Raw genomic sequence first — 20,349 nt, 5'->3', positions numbered from 1 at the left:
CAAAGACAACACTTTTGTTTACCTTTTTTTAATAAATTATTTCAGACATCAACAAAATCAAATGCTGTTGTGATCTAGTTTAAACTAATGTGTATAAAAACTGAACAGGTGAATATTTACTGAATTTCACCAGATGTTGCATCAGATCCAGAAAAAAAATCAAATGGTTAGTAGACACCTGACAGTGCGGGAGTGCAGCAAGTCTTTCAGTAAACACTGTGTAGCATGAAAGTGAAGACTGCTCTGGGAAATCAAATGCACATACACCAGTTAACCAATCAGAATTGGTTTGTTAGTTTAAGAAAAAATGCAGTGTTTCATGTTTTCACTTATGACACAGATCTAGAAGAAGGAAGGAAAAGGAAAATGCAGTTTGGGGGAAAAAAAGGAACAGAGTTAAGAGTCAGTCAGTGAATCTATTAACTTCCGCTGAAGACTTTGGAGACGAGAAAAAGGGAGATGCAACCCTCAGTTAATGTACTTGGCTCCTACAACTGGGGAGGGCCGGATCGTGAGGGAGCGGCTAATCAGCCCTCTACAGGATGAACGGCAGGATGGGAGAGCGGAGCGGAGGGTAGTCGCGGAACTCCTTCAGGTAGCTGCGGTGCTTCCCTTTGGCCCACACAGTCATCTGGATGAAACCCACCAGAGTGAAGAAAGCCACGGGCAGGCACTGTGTCATGAGAGTGAAGCCCAGCCAGGAGCCCAACTGCAACAGGAGGAGGGACATTAAATACAGACGGACACCAGTAGAGGGCGGTAGCTGCAGCTGTAACATTAAGTTAAGGTAAGCCAAATAAATGTCAATACAAATGGCAAGAAATGGGACAACTTTAAACCGAAAAACTTAAAGTTAAAGTGAAACATGAAAATGCCACAGTCTATTTTCAACTTATCTGAAGTATTTCACACCAAACTAACTCTTGTAAGCTGCTAGATTTAAGACTGTGTTACCTCATAGGTGTAGTTGGGGCAGGAGACGAGCAAGAAAATCCAGGTGAAGGGATTCTTGGTTGGATAAGGAATCTTCCTTGTCTTGGAGCCTGAATGAAAACAGAAAAATGAAAGGGAAAATCACTTTCTTTTCTTTCAGCTTCTCCCTCTCTAGGGGTCAGATAATTTAAAAAAACAACAAAAAACATCCATTTGTTAAACCACTTGCAGTTTCCTGGAAATGAAAAGTAATTTGAACTGACCGATGATGACACACTACACCCCAGTTATATTATGTGATAGTTATCAGCCACAAGTCTATGAATTTATCAGTTACTTAAAATAATTTGTATTTTAAAAAGGGAGAGCAGACACCAGAGCCACAACAGATAGTTTTGACATGTACAAAGTGTGTGTGAGTGTGTACCTGGTGGACGGAGGTTCCTCAGAGCAATGTGAATGGAGAAGTTGCCAATCTGACAGAACTGAAAGAGAAAACAATGATTATATCAGATGAGGATTTTCACTACAGACTGTGACGACAAAATAACAATAGTTGTGTTTCCATTACAGACTTTTGCTAAATATAAGTGACATATTGCTTTCCCGTGGTTTTGGAACAGTGATCTCGATTGCCACTACTGCTGTTGCTGTGATTGTTTTCAACAGAAGACGAAGACAGAGGGTGAACTCTGTCCGCACATACCGCACCACCTTGTCTGAAGCAACTGCCCCGCATCATGTCCGGTGAAGGATTTTTTTTTTTTCCCCAATTAAATGTAGGTGTTTCCATTACCAGTTTTTATTGCGATATTTAGGTTTTTGCCATTTCTAGGGGTAACCGAGACACAACTAATGAAATTTGAGAGTCAGGGCCGGTATCTGTAAAAACCCTTTTCAGGACACTAGAAACATTGGAAGTAATTGACAGTACTTACCATTATGTAAATATAATTATTGTGTATATTTTCAGTCAAATAATATGTGACAAATCATGGAACAACAAAAACTCTTACCAAGAACAGGATGAGGGCCAGTCTAATTTGTTGCTCCCCGTATACTGCAATAATACAGAATAACCAACTGTAAGTAATGATTCAGATGAGTGACAGGAGAGATGTGTGTATATATATATATATATATATACGTGTGTAGTTGCACATACACTTACTGGGTGGCGTATACAGCGGGTGGTTGATGTAGTAGGCCATCCATGCCGCAAAGCCCCAGTAGTATGTACAGTTCTAAACGAGGGACATGACAGAAACAGCATCACCAAGATGTTCCGAGATCTTGTGGTGGCAGAGATGCTACGTCACAAACTAAACTATACACACACACACTGACACGACACTGGTGCACGGTAGTAAGCTTGAGCAGAGGTATTGGATTCTGACCTTAAAGATGTTGCGTAGCGGCATAGTTCCATGAGAGAAGCGATGAACAAACAGTGTCTCCAGGAGTCTCTTGACATAGTGGAAAGAGTGACACATACAGGCGAGACTGGGGGGGGGAAGCAGACGCGTGTATGAGCCCTACTATACTTAGACACAAATGACATCCTACCAATGAGTACACGGCACTGACTGTTTTTTTTGTCTAGCAGGTTAATGACAAATCAAAGCTTACAGAAAAGGTTTGACATGATGGGGAAAGTGATTATAACTAGGGATGTCCCACTCAGCCTTTTAGGCCCCAATCCAATTTGTTTACTATTGAGCACCTGCCGAAACGCAGTGCTGATCCGATGCGTGTATTTACCTACCAACACTGTTTGAACGTAGTGGATAAACTTGGGACTAAAATGGTGAAAATATCTCTTTTCTTCATGTTTAACAGCTGGTTTAATACTGCCGTTTACATTTACGCTAAAAACAAATTATGTGCAAACACCAACAAGTGTTTTGTGTTAAATGAGTTACCGCGACATACAACTGCTCAACAAGTTGCAGTTCCCACTTTAATAGTATGGGGTCTGACTTTGTCAGAACCAGTCGTCCTCAAGGAGACCAAAACCTAGCCCTAATGATGCAGAACCTCATTTCTTTAGGCTGTTCAAATAAATGGAAACCAAAGCAGTGTCCGAAGAAGAATAGCCACACAAACCTGTGTGTGGAGGGTACAGAGAAAATAAACGCGGCATAATATTTGATTATGACCAATAATATTAAAAATAGGTGATATGAAACAAGTGATCGAGGTGAGGTAATTGGGTCAATTGCTGATTTCCAGTCAGTTGAAAAATGCCCAGATGGGCTCTGATTTGATACTTGAGATTGGGACCAGGACACCCTTAATTATAACCTAACTTTAAGCCATTTTTTCATCAGTTTATAAAAGCGTGTTAGAGACACTCACTGTACGACCCAGTGTTTGCTGGTGGTAAAATCATATTTGGGTGCGTAAATGAAAGGAACCCTGAAGTAGAACATCAGGTAGATGACCAGAGGACCAGTATACTCCGTCAGAAAGACCTGGAAATAAAAGAGAAGGACAGGTAAGTTGGAGAGTTTAACACTGAAAGCTTGATTTATAAACCCCTTCAATTATTATGTCTCTCCTCTGTTTCCCAGCAGAACTCCCACAAACGTCTGCCCCTTCTCTTGTTTGACCCAGAGGGAAATCTCAATATAGCTCTACTCAAACACTGGTGTTCCCCTATGTTTGGATGGCTTGGCGTCATACTCACCGTGACCCAGCTGATCTGAGCTCCCAAGTCTCTGAAGTAGAACGTTGCCGTGGTTCCCACAGGGAGATGCTGCAGAACATCCTCATCCTTCAGAGACTTCCCCTCTGAAAAACACACGGTAACTCTTACACACTCTTTAACGTTTACAATACGAACAGCTTTGAGCCGATCTTGGGAGAATAGTGATGTGACATTCACTTATAGTGATACACAGTCACACTTGTTCAGACTTACTGGGGTCGAGGCGAATCGACTGTCTGGCTGGGTACCACTGAGGATCTGAAAAGAGGAGGGACTTGATGTCAGGGTTTCTGCATGAATCTTTAATTACTACAAGGCTTTAGTTGTCTGCACACAGATTGCACTCACGGCTCTTGTGGAACATGGATTTGATCTCCCCAATGGTGGCATTTGGCTCGACCTACAAATAACACCACATTGAATTAGTGTTGGGACACATACATGGGCAGATAATAACTCCCATTTTCCATTTATGATGGTGATTAGTGGTAAATTTAGCTCTAGCTGAGGCCAAATACTCCATTGACGTGGGCTATTTAACAGCTGGTATTAGGTTTTCAGCAAACCTCAGTGTGCACTCCCACCCTCATGCACACACATTACTTTTAGGGCCAGTGCAAAACTTCCTACAAATTAACACCCAAAATCGGATTTTTTGAAGGGACACAGTGCGTCTCAAACTGGACAGTCTGGACATACACACAGCCAAAAGTACGCGACCTTCTGCTGGGCTGCCAGCAAAGGCCTGACTACCCCAAATATAAACACAGTGACAACAAAACAGAAACACGAAGAGCACACAAAGGCAAATTTGGACACGCACACTAAAAACTGGACCGAGGCCGAGTCAGCTGATTTACAGTCATTACCACAATCCCATTGTTTGATCGAGTAGCTTTATCGGTTTGAGTTAAGCCAGCTTATATACCACATTCCTTCCTGTTTTAACCCATTTGGTATAAATGGTGAGTAAATTTGTCATGTCAAAGATACTTACCGACTGTTTTTAAGGTTTTGATTTAGTCTAATCTTGGTGTTATAATAAAATCAAAAGGTATTTAATATTATCTTAAGTGTTTTTTGTTTTGGCCCATGCATTTAGTGACAATAACAACAAGAATTAGCCAAGTTCTAACCAAAAAAGAAGCAAAAAAGGAACAGCTTGGTTGAGAAACAGGACAGTGGTAAAACGAAATATAGGGAGACATGGAAGTAACCAGAGTTATACACAGTATAGTATATAAATATGTACATAGAGTTGTAGTCTGGTAAATATTAATAAGTCTTCTGATGTATGGTAGCACTACTGAACTGAAGAGAATGAAACCAGATAGTTGTCATGTGACTAATACAAGACCATTTGTACATGACATCATGAGAGCAGTACAGACGTCCAGTTACAAACATCCAGTTTCTTTTACGCCTTAATTGGCAGGTATCTCAAACATCATAGCAGTAAATCTGGATCTCTCTGCAGGCCTGGACGTACAGAGCCAAGATCCCTGTGTGAAATGTGGACCTATATTTACATCAAACATTCTATCCAAGCAAAGGTAAGGAAAGAATCACTAGACGATGAAATTGTGAAAGCATAAAATTGCATGAAGGTGTTCTTTAGTAACGTTTAGTAAAGGCACTCGTAAAGATCCATTTTGGAGTATTCATATATTATCAGAAACGATCTGTAATTAATACCCAGGACATTGTTGAACGGCTGTGTGACAAAGACGGATTATCTCGATACTATCTCGATGGTTTACCAAAACTGCCCCAAATAGTTTTTTCTTTAGGGGCGTTACATTTAAATAAAGGACTATTAATTGAAGCAAATACAAATTCTAGATATCATTAACAGAAACTCAAATCTAGATGGATTACTGAGCACTGTACATGACCCGGAGACCATGTGCCATTTTCAGCAGGATGACATCACCGAGAGACCACCTTTACGTGACCCCGTCTTTCACTAAACCCATATCCATCACATCTGTGAACTGCCTCTACAAAAGGTGTTAACATTGCACATGCTTTCGCCATGAAAACTCTGCTAAGCCGACAACATGGTATGATCCAGGCAGGATAGCACCTTATACTTTTAGGTCTCGTAGAGCAGCCCTCATGACGGCACTATTAACAAACACTAACGCAATACTATACAGCAACAGACCTCACACCAGCAGCACACTAAATCCTCCTAATGTTACAGCACTGGCTTACAAGCAGAGCAGCTAAGTAAAGCTACCTTACACAAAGATAACACAAGTGAGTGACACCAGGTATTTATTATTCCTCATATTCCTGACAAAAAAACCCACATTATATGGTTATAAAACAACAGTGATGCTCTTTATTATCACCTGCAAATACACCTTAAGTCCTTTAATTGTCAGTTCTATTGAAAAACAAAAAAGATGTGTGCACGGTGCTGAAAACCTCTTATCGTGACAGATATAGTCTTTTTCTTAAATCAATTTTCTTTTTTAAACTTTCATTATGCAATACAAGGATACAAATTTTAAAGACATCAATAGTTCCCAACATGTAGAACTTTTTAAAATTGGTATAAAACAAAGAATAATCAAGAATAAAACAATTGCATTGCAACCCCTCTAATTTGCCAACTGCGACTTCAATTTGAAAATGATGAATTGCTTGGCTCTGCTCTGCAGCCTCATAGACAGATGTAGTAGAGCATGACTAAACACAATGATTCATTCAAATTACACAGGGCAACTCCTTTTCATTTTTCCACTTTCGAATGCGTGTTTAACGTGTGAGTGGTATAAAAGACAGATAGCTGAGTAACTCGAGTTTGTGGTATCAATATTGGACATGGAAAAGTGGTATTGTTCCATCGCTAGTTTATGGTTGGTGCCTGGTTTAAAAAGTTATTCACCTTCTGCTCCAACTAATTCTAACACCTGAAACAGAGCAGCTAACAAATCAGCTGCAAGAAAAAAAGAGGAATAACCACCACCAAACTGACTGTAGCACATAAGCCAACATTATTATGAGATGACATTCTTATATATAAATACAATACATATGGAGAAAAAGGTTTTGCTTCTATTTTCGTAGTGCAACAAGTGGTGTACCTCCTTCACCTCCATCTGCTGCTTGTGCACACAACATGACAGTCATTCAAACATCATGATTTTAGGTGAAAATATTATTATTGTTATTTCAACACACACAATGACCATGCAAGTCTCCACCACAGTCTGAGTGAGAACTTTACCTTCAGAAATGTTGAATTTGATCCAACACTACTGTGGACAGTAGAACAGTTGCTAAATAATATTCTGTCTACATTGTTCTATACATATCTGTGCCAAAGTGCCACTGCCTCACCCATATAAGTGACCCCCCAGCAGTGTTGTGTCATACGTGTGAAAGGTGCTTTCACCACGGCAACACACCCACTGACAAACAGCGAGGGCTACAGCAGCTCTGATATGTTCTAGAAAGAGCCTGACGCCCACAAACGCACACAGACCTTTGACGCTGGCATAGGACCAGATGTATTGCACCTGTTCTGTTAAGTGAAACTACTAAAAAGACTTTGGGCAGGGATGTGGTTAGTGCAGTTTAAAGTGCATCATGATGAACGTTTGTTATGAATCAATGATAAAAACAACATATGTCTCACCTTGTCCAGAAAGCAGAGCTTGTCCTTGGTCTTGGCATCCAGTATCTCCACCTCAAAGAAAACAACAGCCTTTTTAGCTTTTTTAGCAGGTTTGCGTTTGACGGGGGCTGCAGCTGGCAGTGGGGGAGCCGCCGCTGCCACCCCATTAGCTGCCTTTTTACCACCAGTGGCCTCTAGTGCTAGGGCATCCATGTCCACAGTCCACCTCCTGCACTCTGGTTGTTCCCTTCTTCCCCTCACTCTTACTCTCAGTCCTCTTGTCACTCTCCACTGTCTATCACAGATCCACACCAAGCCAGAGAGGAGAGAGGCAGCACTCAGCTGTGGAAATGAATCTGTCTCCCCCCCCTCCTTCTCTACCCTCCCTTTTCTTCCTCCTCTGTCATTCTCCCACTCTCTCCCTCCCTCTCTCTCTCTCATGCCTTCTCTCCTGGCACGCTGCTTTATTTAACTGCCAGCCGCCCCCTCTGAGAACAGACATTTGCCACATGTGTGTGCACAGTTGCGAACGCAGGAATGCCCAGTATCCCCCTGGCAAAGTGTCCATAATAGATCATCTGTGTATAATCCCACAGAGGAAACTTCTCGAGCAGAAAGCAGCAGCTTCTCAGTTGATTGCCTTGGTTTGGAAACATAACCCCCCCCTAAAAAAAGACACCTGATGACCTCTGACACCTCTCAAGCCTTGGCTAAGTGGAAAGATAGAGGGGCACTCGGTTATTATGACAAACAGAAGTCCCCATTTCCTAATTTGACCCCCTCCTCTTCTCACTAAATATAAATGTCTGCCACTAGCTCTATGTTGTCTACCGTCTATGCCTGTGTAGTGATGTCATGGCCTCACTGTTGATCACACTATGCTGTCATTCACTCTCTGACTGACTTCTGTTCATGTGTAAAGCAGCCAGCTACAACACCTGCCCTCAAACACCTGAGAGGCCCAGACGCCAGACTTGCTCAACATGTTGCTGCTTAAAACCAAACTGAGCAGTCCGATCTCCCCTGTCATTGAGGGATGATCATATTCCAGATTAACTCGAGGCTTCCCCCACCCCTTCATTCTCTAATGATGAGCAGTATGGATACAGTTTCCTGCATGAATGAAAGACAGTCACAAGTGGCAACAAAGACATTTAGGTTCCACATTTTTTTTCAACATTAAATATGGACATCAGTGACCAATTTTCACACCACTTTGATCGTCTGAGGATTGGATTGGATTGTATCTTGCCCATTTCAAACTATTTTGCTGTTCTTTGAAAAAAAAGACATGATGCTGATTTAGAACTGCATAAATGAAACACCCATGTAAATTTAAAATGAGCAAGACATATGACACTGGGGTCAGGACTTCATGGAAATAACTTCATCTCACTCTCCTCTGTGCCAGGCATACCCACTGCCACTGGACCTCCCACTTCTCATCTATATAAAGTCTCCGTCTGGCAGTGACAGTCTTTGGTCGTAATGGACAGTTGGGTGAGGGCAAATCTGGGAGAAATATGTTAAAACCTTAACAGCGAACGTCTTTTCTACTTGTTTTGTCAGTACATCAAAAAGGTAAGAGGGGGCGGGTTTAATTTTTAATCTGTGAAAAACATTTTAGAGAGTCAATCTGAATAAGACATACATGCTGCCAGACTGTGACGGGTGTCAAGTGTAAGAGCTCACTATGACGCTGATGCAGCTCTCTGGTGCTATCTGGTGTAAATGCAATGAAATTGTGATTTTATAGAATGTTTTTTCTGGGCAGGGGTTCTTTTCAATTCAGCAATGTAAAGGTCCAGTGTATAAACTTTAGGAGGATTTACTGGCAGAAATTCAATAGAGTACCCATTTGTACAAGTGTATAACTGATATAAAATTTAGTTTGATTTCTGTAGCTTTAAAATAAGCCTTTCACGCTTAAATGAGGTCCACCATCTTGTGCCGCCATGTTTCTACAGTGGCCCAATTGGTTAAACCAGCTGGAGTGTGTGCAGTGTCCTCCTTTTCTTCATTACAGCATAAAAGAAAATGTACATTTTTGAATAATAATAATTTCAGTTCTCTGGCAACAAATGCCAAAACCTTTGCACCTACACACTGTCGCAGCATGGTGTTACATCATCTGCAAAACTTTGTACTATGGTCATGTGACATTATCTTGATAACTGCTACATGATGAATCTAGTGGTTATTGCCGTTTGTAAAATACACACCTCGTCTGTATGAACATGGATTTTTACCTCCAGAATGTGGAGGAATCTAGTGACTCTGACTGAGTCTGACTGTATGTGGACATATCATAAGCCTGAGTAAAACACATTAGCTTCAGACATGTGTCAAACCTATACAGAACAGTAGTTTTTAAATGCAGCTACTGCAATGGCCACGAGTGATTGAGAGGGTGATAACTAAAGTTGACTGTGTAATGTAATCAGAGTCGCCGTAGTGGCCTCAAGTTGACACCAGAGTGAATACCAAATGATAAGTGGTATACAAAGTGTGAATAAAAAAAAACATTGAATCAAAATAGGTTTCCATGTCCATTTACGGTGGTGGAGTGGCTCAGTGGTTAAGACCCTACCTTGTGTACCAAAGACATCATAGTCGCAAGTTCGATTCCACCCCTGGCTAATTGTACTTGACTCCATTGTAAGTCGCTTTGGATAAAAGCGTCTGCTAAATGACATGTAATGTAATTTACATTTTATGAAGTAAGGGCGTTTATTACCTAATCAGATTCATCAATGGTGCTCTCAATCAGTTCATTTCATAATTTTAAATGTTGTTTTGACCCTCATAGGCTACAAAAACCACATCTGTTGGCAGAAAGAAGGGGAACCGGCACAGCCACTGGTTGGATCAGTTTCTGTCAGACTGCTTCAGATCCTGTCTGGTGGGTTTTAGGTGCTGTGAAACTTCACTTGTTCATGTCATGTGGAGGCACTTTCAGTGGAAGAATGTGCATTAGGAATCAATGTTTTCCCCCCAACAGATAGTTGCAACTGGGCCTGTAACCTTTGATTTGTTAACTGAATAATAATCAAGAAATAAATGGCCAATTATTTTGCTAATATGTTAATTGGTTTGAGTGTTTTTAACTGTGAATATTTTTTGTTTTCTTTTCTCCTATAGTAGAGATAGAAGGGAAAAGATTTTAGGCACTCAACAAAAGACTCATCTATTGAAATCTACGCCCGCTTAAGTCTACAATATCTTTAGAATGTTTGCTGCTTCATCTTGCTGTTGGACACCCTTTACATTTGAAACTGAAACTCACCAAACACAGCAGCAGTAGACCAGCAGCTCCTGTGTCCTTGCAAGCTTAAAAATTTGATTTTCTCTGTGGATTTTAGTGCAGGAGAGTGAGCAGTGTGGCTGGAAAAGGTTGTGGAAATAATTCAAAACCAATAATGTAACTAAAATACAAAACTACTCATGTACTTGTCAGTTTCATGTCAAGTTTTTCCTTCTGGTAGCCATGTTGTCTGAGCCCCAGGCTGAGGCATGAGGACAGGGGTGTCAATGCCTCATACAACCACACTTTTAAAAAAACGACCTGTCCCTTTAATTATTAGTATTATGAAATATCTTTTAATTGCAGCTCCAGTCACACTTTTCCTTTACTCCACTGAGAGGTCCCTGGTTTGACCATGTCAACATTAACACTGAGTCTTCCGTAAAGCACTGATTATCCTCTAAGCCGTGATAGTGGCTGGGCTGAGATGTCCCACTTGACTGTTCACCTGCATTATTGGGTAATAACGAGATAGGAAGCGCCATGAGTCGTTCCAGCCGGAGACGGCGTTAATGCGGAGCATTAGCTCACACACACACACACAGATAAACAATACATAGCGTATAGTGGCGGCCATCGCAAACACACGACAAAGTAATAATTTTGCCGTTTGTGTGGCTGTAGATTTACTTTCAACGTGACCGTTGCAAAGTAAATATAACTCATTACCGTGGCCGGGAGGTCACAATAGCCCGGCCATAGCAACCAGCCCGCGGCGGGTAGTGTTGCTGCAGCGTGCGAGCCTCACTGTCCATGGTTAAGCCCCACATTTAGACTCTTGTTGGTTTTAACATTCACACATGTCACATAGAAATTCATAATGGATGCAACTCATTCGAATTTGGCTCCACCAAACGTCCCATTATAGGTTTACGGTTTCATTGACACCACTCACCTCGTAGTGCTTCATCTTGGCAGCGCACGGCCCTTCCTCAAAATCACCGCTGACTGACAGAGCAGCGACCAATCAGAGTGAGTGATATGCAACCGCTGAGGCTACATAAGGCGGGCGTTATATGTGCGCCGCAGCCAATCAAAAACGTCCAAAGTCAGAGGAGCACGCCCCCTACTCTCGACGCTGTGTCCAATCAGATTTAAGGAAACGGAAAGGTCACGGTTTAGTTTTTTTTTTTTGTTTACAGCCTTTTTCTGGGGTACAGGCAGAAAACACTGTAGATTACTCAGTAGAAATTGTAGAAACAGAGGGACATATCTGCTTTACAACACTAGTAGCTCGCAGAAGAGCTTGAATGCTTGGACAGCTGGAAATTATACTTATTATACACACACACACACATATATACATATGTATATACAATTATTCTTAAATAAAAAAAAATTGTGAAAAATTGTGAAGTGGCATCTGTTTTCATAACCTGTGCAACTTTAAAAACAAAAACTTTAAAATAAAAATGTTAATTGTTTGGCTTTTCGTAGCCTTAGACATACTTAGACACACACATTGACGCCCACTTAGGTGCGTGTAAAATGTGTGAATATAATTCATAAAATATAATTATGATCAGAGGTGGAAAGTAATGAATTACTTTTACTGGTGTTACTGTAACTGAAAAGGTTTTTGTGTGCTTGTACTTTTTAATGTCATTTTTAAAAGTATGTTTTTTCTGGAAGTACTGTACCTCACTACGTTTTTAAATCACACCTGTTGCTGAGTTAAAAAAATATTTAAAATAATAATAATAACAATGATAAAATTAAATTAATGCACTGGAAACTGACAGTGAATGATGAGGACCAGTGAATTGGCATTAATTAAGGTGAAGTGAGTGAGAAAGTTAAAACATTTGTGACCTTTGACCCATTTTGACTGATGCATTGTGTTTACATAATCTTATTTTATAAGCACTTTAATTTGTAAAGGTTTGCCTTTAATTAACAACAATTAATGTGGAATTTGGGTCTCCTTGTCCATTTTGCACAAAAAAAAACCCCAACCTTGCTATTAAAGTAACTCAGTAACTTTACTTTGACTTGAATACATTTTAGACCAGTACTTTTACTTGTACTGAAGTACATTTCTGTAATCAAAAATAGTGATACTTTTACTTGAGTGGAATATTTCAGTACTCTTTCCACTTCTGATTATGATGGTCAAGTTTAGCCATTGTTGCTTGCCAAAGTGGGGGTGGGAGGAAGCTCAACGAATGGTCATGGATGGGCATGGTACCATTGATGGTACTGAATGTTAGTGCGCTGAATTATTTCCGACAGATTTGAACGCAGCATGAGATGACGTACATGTGGGCGTGTCTCTGTAGAACCTAGACCGCTCTGAATGTTCGAGCTTAGTATGGAAAACTCTGGAAGTTTCCATGGCGTTTATAAAGTAGCCTGGGCACAACGAGGCGAGTGGCGCAGAATAGGACTGGCTAGGAGGAAGAGCAACGCCTGCACTTGTCTGTACTTTAAAGACAAAAACGTTCGAAGACAAAGTTTGAAAAAGTTTATTGAACACCTCATCAAAGGAAAGCGAAGAAGGATGCGGTGATGCGACATACCGGATGCCCACTGTCGCGAAACGCTAATTAAGAAGAAAAACAAGAACGTTTCTCAAACAGTTCCGTGGTTAAAACAAAAACAAAAAAAAATGGGTAAAGACTATTACGACATTCTGGGAATTAAGAAAGGAGCGTCGGAGGACGAAATAAAGAAAGCTTATCGTAAGCAGGCTCTGAAATATCACCCCGACAAGAACAAGTCACCTGGAGCCGAAGAGAAATTCAAAGAAATTGCCGAAGCTTACGACGTTTTGAGTGACCCAAAGAAAAAGGACATCTATGATCGTTTCGGCGAAGAAGGTAAGTTGTGTAAACAATGTAGCAGTGGGCTTGTTATTTCGAAGAAACCAGCAACATCGTATAAACGAAAAGTAACATTGACAGTCGTGTTGTTCTGTGTGTAATGGCGGCGTCAGCTTCCCTCTGCTTTGGCATTTTGACTTATCCTGTTGTTGAACCAGGAAAAGGCGAGGCTCTGTTACAGGAATAAACACGGTACTTGATATTGTACATTTCAATATGGCGGCGCGGTGACTACGCAGCGACCCTGCTCTATAATAAGATGTTAATCAACGTCAATGAGCATTCCCGAGTTGAGAGTGAAGTAGCCAATTTAGGTCCTATAGATACGAGATATATGTCAAACGGTTTTTAACGTTCAATCGGTAAACGGGGTATTCACTACCGATATCTGCAACGTCGTTCTGCAATTCAGTTTTAACTTGTCATAATGACGTCACATTTGACATTCACGTGTATGGGGTATACATCCGTAACTAAATTGTAGATATCAATAATTCCAGTCTTGAACTTGAATTATGACAAGCCATAATGACGTTGTAGATATCTGAAACTGAATTGTAGATATCTATGTGACAAACCACACATGAATGGTAAAAGTAGTTTGAATCTTACTAATAAAAACTGAATTACAGATATCTGAAACTACTACTTTTTACTACTTATTGTATATATAGTGTATAGTTTGGCATATTGTCTACTGCACTGTTTTTAATATCAATATTGTGTATTGTATGTGTCAATATCAGTAATTTTTTTTAGAGAATGTTAAAAGTTGACAGGAAATTTGAAATGATGACTTATGTGTTATTGTAATACCTTCATTAACAGTACTAGAAGAAACACCAACTATAGAGTCTTACAGAAAGGCAGACTGTAAATACTGTTTTAACAAACACAAAAAATTACAATTAAAATAAATTATATCAATCGTTTTCACTAAGTTAAATCCTAATTAAGCCCCTCTTGTCAATCTAAAAAAAAGAAAAAGAGTAACATACACATACCATTCATAGTGTTTTGAAACCATTGTCAACACCACAAAATATACATTTAAATAATTTAACTGAAGTTTGGAGAAGTAGTCACAGCCAAGTAATTTGGCAAGATCAAACAAGGCTCCATAATTTGTATGTTGGGCAATTTCATGTTTTAGCAGCCAGTAAAGGCATTTAAACCCACCAGTTATTGATGTGTGCTCCATATTAATCACTGGAAGTTTTAATCATTCACTCAATGGCTTCACTGATTGACAAACCTAGAACATGAAAAATGTGAAAGCTATTGGATTTTTCATGATAGATATTTCATTTTAGTTGGTGTAATACATTTACATTATTTATTGTTTATTTTTGCTTGCTGCCGTCTCAATGCTAGTGCAACAGTGTAGAGCACAAATTATGTGCGTTTAGCACATCTTGCCTATAAGTTGTACAAGGAGCTTCAATGAAGATTCTGGTTGAGGATCCTTGCATTGCCCACTGGCGGTGGTTGCAACACACCCAGCAAAACATACCTCCTCTAGCTCGATGTTTACCGTCGTGTTTACTATCAGCGAGCCACAGCTCGGCTAATGTCGGCTCGGTGGCGGAGCACTCCCTGTAGTCAGCGGGTGAATGAGTGGGCTCATCGTCTTATCCAGTGCTCCTCCGACTTTGGAAAGTCCTTCTGCAGTGTTTGATTATGTTACAGTATAGTCATTTTCTGACTTTGAGAAATATATTGTGTAAATCTGGAGAGGAGCCGAAAGGGGCGTGCATCAACACGCAATGTGTTTAATTGTTATAACTCATGACAGCACCCAGTGTGCACAAACCTCTGTCCAAGACTGCTATGTTTTCCACATTGCAGTACAATTCCTGTTTTTTAAGGTCAACAATTGATTTAAAAAAAAGAAAATCCCTTTTAGTTTTGAGTCAAACATGGCCAGAAACCGGCATTCTGTTACAGCTCCTCTGTGAGTCAGCAACAAAAAAGGTCTAACATTGTTGTGGAGATGAATTAAATGACTGTCTCTTACACAGGTCTGAAAGGTAGAGGCCCCTCGAGTGGTGGTGAACCTGGCACCTTCAGCTACACCTTCCAAGGAGACCCTCATGCCATATTTGCAGAGTTCTTTGGTGGGCGCAACCCCTTCGAACAATTCTTTGGTGGCCGCAATGGGGGTATGGATGAGGACATGGACACTGATGACCCTTTCGCCCGCTTCGGGATGGGGGGAGCTGGATTGGGTGGGTTTCCCCGCTCCTTCAGCTCAGGTATGGGTGGCATGGGTGGTCACAGTAGTGTCGTAAAGAAGCAGCAGGACCCTCCTCTGGTTCGTGATCTGCATGTGACCTTGGAGGAAGTTCTGTCAGGTTGCACAAAGAAAATGAAGATCTCTCGTAAAAGACTGAACCCTGATGGACGATCAGTAAGGGCAGAAGATAAAATCCTGGAGGTGCAGATAAAGAAAGGGTGGAAGGAAGGTACCAAAATCACATTTCCTAAAGAGGGGGATGAGACTCCCACCAACATTCCAGCTGACGTAGTCTTTGTGTTGAAGGACAAACCACATCCAGTGTTCAAACGTGATGGCTCGGACATTGTTTACCCAGCCAAGATTTCACTCCGAGATGTAAGTATAAAGTACTCAGCGATAGGCCTTTAAGTTCATTACCAGTTTTTCCTAAATAAAAAAAAATTAACAATAATAATAATAATAACTAGTACTGAAAATAACTAGTACCGCGCGCGGTTCTGAACGGGTTCGAGTCGACCCACGCGGGTCGCCGTGTGCCACGGCTCCCCGCGTGCCTCGCGCTCTCACCCGTTCATTCACCGCGCGCGGTACTAGTTATTTTCAGTACTAGTTATTTTCAGTACTAGTTATTTTCAGCGGCGTCTCCGCACATGTCGATCCAAATTTCGGGGGGGATCGGCAACGTATGGCAAAGTTATAGGGCACTTTTTTTCCTGTTTAAAATGGCCGACTTCCTGTTCGGTCAAATGCGCGTCCGTAAACGTGTTCAGGGAAGTTCCCTTGTCTTACATATCAAGTTTTGTGCAGATCGGACAATCTTAGAGTTTACTTCCTGTTTCGGGCATTCCACTTCCTGTTGGGAGGTCATCTTTTGCAGACATGCTCAGGACAGGTCCCTGGTGTGACATATAAGGTTTTGTGCAAATTGGACAACGTACTGCAAAGTTAGCGGGCACTTCCTGTTTAAAATGGCCAACTTCCTGTTCGTCTCTGGAAACATGTTCAGGGAAGGTCCCGTAACTCACATATCTAGTTTTGTGTCAATCGGACAATGTAAGACTTTACTTCCTGTTTCGGGCGTTCCACTTCCTGTAGGGAGGTGACCTTTTACAGACATGCTCAGGACAGGTCCCTGGTGTCACATATAAGGTTTTGTGCAGATCGGACAATGTACTGCAAAGTTAGAGGGCACTTCCTGTTTAAAATGGCCGACTTCCTGTTCGGTCAACGGCGTCTCCGTAAACATGTTCAGGGAAGGTCCCGTAACTCACATATAAGGTTTTGTGCAAATCGGACAACGTACGGCAAAGTTAGAGGGCACTTCCTGTTTAAAATGGCCGACTTCCTGTTCGTCTCCGGAAACATGTTCAGGGAAGGTCCCTTAACTTACAGTTATTTTCAGCGGCGTCTCCGCACATGTCGATCCAAATTTCGGGGGGGATCGGCAACGTATGGCAAAGTTATAGGGCACTTCCTGTTTAAAATGGCCGACTTCCTGTTCGGTCAAATGCGCGTCCGTAAACGTGTTCAGGGAAGTTCCCTTGTCTTACATATCAAGTTTTGTGCAGCTCGGACAATCTTAGAGTTGACTTCCTGTTTCGGGCATTCCACTTCCTGTTGGGAGGTCATCTTTTGCAGACATGCTCAGGACAGGTCCCTGGTGTGACATATAAGGTTTTGTGCAAATTGGACAACGTACGGCAAAGTTAGCGGGCACTTCCTGTTTAAAATGGCCAACTTCCTGTTCGTCTCTGGAAACATGTTCAGGGAAGGTCCCTTAACTCACATATCTAGTTTTGTGTCAATCGGACAATGTAAGACTTTACTTCCTGTTTCGGGCGTTCCACTTCCTGTAGGGAGGTGACCTTTTACAGACATGCTCAGGACAGGTCCCTGGTGTCACATATAAGGTTTTGTGCAGATCGGACAATATACTGCAAAGTTAGAGGGCACTTCCTGTTTAAAATGGCCAACTTCCTGTTCGGTCAACGGTGTCTCCGTAAACATGTTCAGGGAAGGTCCCATAACTCGCATATAAGGTTTCGTGCAAATCGGACAACGTACGGCAAAGTTAGAGGGCACTTCCTGTTTAAAATGGCCGACTTCCTGTTCGGTCAACGGCGTCTCCGTAAACATGTTCAGGGAAGGTCCCGTAACTCACATATCTAGTTTCGTGTCAATCGGACAATGGAAGACTTTACTTCCTGTTTCGGGCGTTCCACTTCCTGTAGGGAGGTGACCTTTTACGGACATGTTGAGGAAGGGTCTGGGGTCCCACATACTAAGTTTCAAGTGGATACAACAATCCCTGTTGGAGCAGCATCAAAAACTATAAATGTAATGCTGTCTGCTGTCACCAGGGGGCGCTGTATTTGAAAATTAATATTTTCATATAGACGTGTTCAGGGCCGGACTGTCATCAATCCTTGCAAGTTTGGTTCAGATCGGACCAGGATTGGCAAAGTTGTAACAGTTTGTTTTTTTTAGAATTTTCTACCACCACCAGGAGGCGCTGTTTTCAAAATGTACCGTTTCAGCAACACAGTCGTCTTCAGCAACTAACCATCATCAACTATAGCAAGTTTGGTTGGGATCAGACCTTCCGTCGCAAAGTTATAAGAGTTTCATTGTCTGTTGTGAAAAATTATTATTATCTCCAACTTTGGCGCCCCCTATCTCGTACGCCATACAATATTTTAAAAAGCTTTTGATAACTTTTGATGCTCAACTCGTCCACATTGATCTCACCAAGTTTGAAGGTGATCGCACAAAAGCTCTAGGAGGAGATAATTGAAATACAAGCTGTCATACTGTCTGCTGTCACCAGGGGGCGCTGTTTTCGAAATTGAATATTTTCATATAGACGTCTTTAGGGCCGGACTGTCATCAATCCTAGCAAGTTTGGTTCAGATCGGACCAGGATTTGCGAAGTTGTAGCAGTTTGATTTTTTGTCCCAAAAATCCGACTTTGCGTCGTTGCCATGGCAACACCGTTAAACGATTCGTCGTCATATTGATCACACATCATCTACCATGTGTTTTGACTGTTGTCACCAATTTTGAGTGCGGTACGATTATCTGTGTAAAAGTTATTCCCGAAATCGTAAAAAAACTTTTTTTTGGTGTATTTTCTTTCACCACAAGGAGGCGCTGTTTTCAAACTTCACCGTTTTTTCATAGACGTCTTCAGCCATGGCCCATCATCAATCATAGCAAGTTTGGTTTGGATCGGACCTTCCATCGCAAAGTTATAAGAGTTTTGTTTTTCTGATGCGAAACATCAGAATCATCACGAACTTTGCCGCCCCCTATCTCGCGCGCCATGTGACATTTGAAAAAACTTTTGATACCGTGAGCTCCTCAACTGGTCCACAGGGACCTCACCAAGTTTGAAGGTGATCGCACGAAAACTCTAGGAGGAGTTAGTTCAAATACCATTGCTGCGAATTCGCCAAAATCGCCAAAAAATCGCCAATCAACCCAAGATGGCGGAATTCCTGTTGGGTTTGGATCATGGTCATAATGTAATTTTTTCTTCATCCTGACCCACTACACATGTGTACCGAATTTCGTGCATGTGCGATATTTGTGTTGGTCATGGTGAATTTGGACAGGTGGCGCCGCACTTATTGGCCCCTCCCACATTCAATTTTCGACGCACATTCCCCGAACCTTTTTCAGACGTAAATTTACACCAGGATTGATGCGGTCACAAAAATTGGTGAGTTTTGGGGTATGGGAAAGGCCTCAAAAAGGCGATTCATTTGGGGGAATAATAAGAATAATAATAATAATAATAATAATAATAATAATCCTTCCAGTTTCAATAGGGTTCTTGCAACCTTGTTGCTCGAACCCTAATAATAATAATAATAATAATAAAAAAAACACCCAAAATTCTTATATTCTGTTTCTCTTTTGTTTGTTCTCTTCTTTCCCATCAGGCCTTGTGTGGCTGCACAGTTAATGCACCCACACTGGGTGGCAGACCAGTGACCGTGACTACAGATATAGTACAACCCGGTATGAAGCGGAGGATTAGTGGTGAAGGGCTTCCTTATCCTAAGCGGCCTGATCGTCGAGGTGACCTGATTGTGGAGTTTGAGGTCAAGTTCCCAGAAAGTCTCAGTCAGAGTGCTCGGGACACCATTGCTCAGGTCCTACCGCGATCTTGAGGAAGATAAAAGACTATTGAACTAAGCTGCCAACAATTTCTGTCAATATGTTTTTATTTTTTAGGGCTTGTGTGTCGGTTAAATGCCCACCAAACAATAAAGTAAAGACATGTAAATATGACTTCTTTTTTTTTGCGTGTTTTAACTTTTCTGAATAGATTATATTTTGATGAAATTAAGTGTATATAGTATACCTAATTCTTTATCACCAGGGAATTGTTGTTGGTTGTATAGGTTATTTTTGAGAAAGTTTTCTATTTTGTATAAAACTGCAGCCTGAAGATTTGCTATTGATTGTTTACATGCTTCAGATGGGACTTGGAGAAATCATTTTGTTCAGAAACATGGCAAAGGATTTGGTTGCAAAGACAGGCCATACAGCACATGTAGTAAGAGTTGATGATTTAATGTCCCAAGTAATTGTTGGGTAATGGATGGTACAACAAGCGGCTGCACTTATTGTTGGACAGAATTGTCAAACATTGTTATTGAAAGAACAATAAAAAAAGATAATGAAAACCAGAGCTGTGAACATCAA

The 20,349-nt window shown here is 41.2% G+C and overlaps 2 protein-coding genes and 1 long non-coding RNA gene across 6 annotated transcripts; 2 read left to right on the top strand and 1 right to left on the bottom strand.

Moving 5' to 3' along the window:
- Positions 1–12: 12 nt before the first annotated feature.
- Positions 13–11,549, bottom strand: tecrb (trans-2,3-enoyl-CoA reductase b). Of its 4 annotated transcripts, none has more exons than XM_044028618.1 (12): positions 11,471–11,549; positions 7,293–7,343; positions 3,992–4,043; positions 3,857–3,901; positions 3,623–3,726; positions 3,292–3,407; positions 2,331–2,436; positions 2,099–2,177; positions 1,950–1,993; positions 1,361–1,418; positions 955–1,043; positions 13–709 (listed from the first exon to the last, which is right to left on the bottom strand). In XM_044028618.1, exons 1-12 carry the CDS (start codon positions 11,483–11,485, stop codon positions 536–538), a joined length of 933 nt encoding a protein of 310 aa, XP_043884553.1. In that variant the 5' UTR covers positions 11,486–11,549; the 3' UTR covers positions 13–535. The 4 variants fall into 4 exon arrangements, with proteins under 4 accessions (XP_043884553.1, XP_043884554.1, XP_043884551.1 ...); XM_044028619.1 differs by having other exon boundaries at positions 2,105–2,177; XM_044028616.1 differs by lacking the exon at positions 11,471–11,549 and having other exon boundaries at positions 7,293–7,641.
- LOC122771205 lies at positions 8,502–10,351 on the top strand. The gene is made up of 2 exons (XR_006360589.1): positions 8,502–8,852; positions 10,081–10,351. It is a non-coding gene; the product is annotated as an uncharacterized LOC122771205 (long non-coding RNA).
- Positions 11,550–12,847: 1,298 nt separating the features above from the next.
- Positions 12,848–20,333, top strand: dnajb1b (DnaJ heat shock protein family (Hsp40) member B1b). The gene is made up of 3 exons (XM_044029404.1): positions 12,848–13,394; positions 15,419–16,011; positions 19,581–20,333. The coding sequence occupies exons 1-3, from the start codon at positions 13,184–13,186 to the stop codon at positions 19,809–19,811; spliced, it is 1,035 nt and encodes a 344-aa protein (XP_043885339.1). The 5' UTR covers positions 12,848–13,183; the 3' UTR covers positions 19,812–20,333.
- The last annotated feature ends 16 nt before the right edge of the window (positions 20,334–20,349 follow it).

This window comes from Solea senegalensis, linkage group LG6 (genome assembly GCF_019176455.1).
Source record: "Solea senegalensis isolate Sse05_10M linkage group LG6, IFAPA_SoseM_1, whole genome shotgun sequence".
Classification (NCBI taxonomy): Eukaryota; Metazoa; Chordata; class Actinopteri; order Pleuronectiformes; family Soleidae; genus Solea; species Solea senegalensis.
The sequence above is the reverse complement of the archived record's forward strand: the minus strand, read 5'-3'. Positions and strand labels throughout refer to the sequence as shown.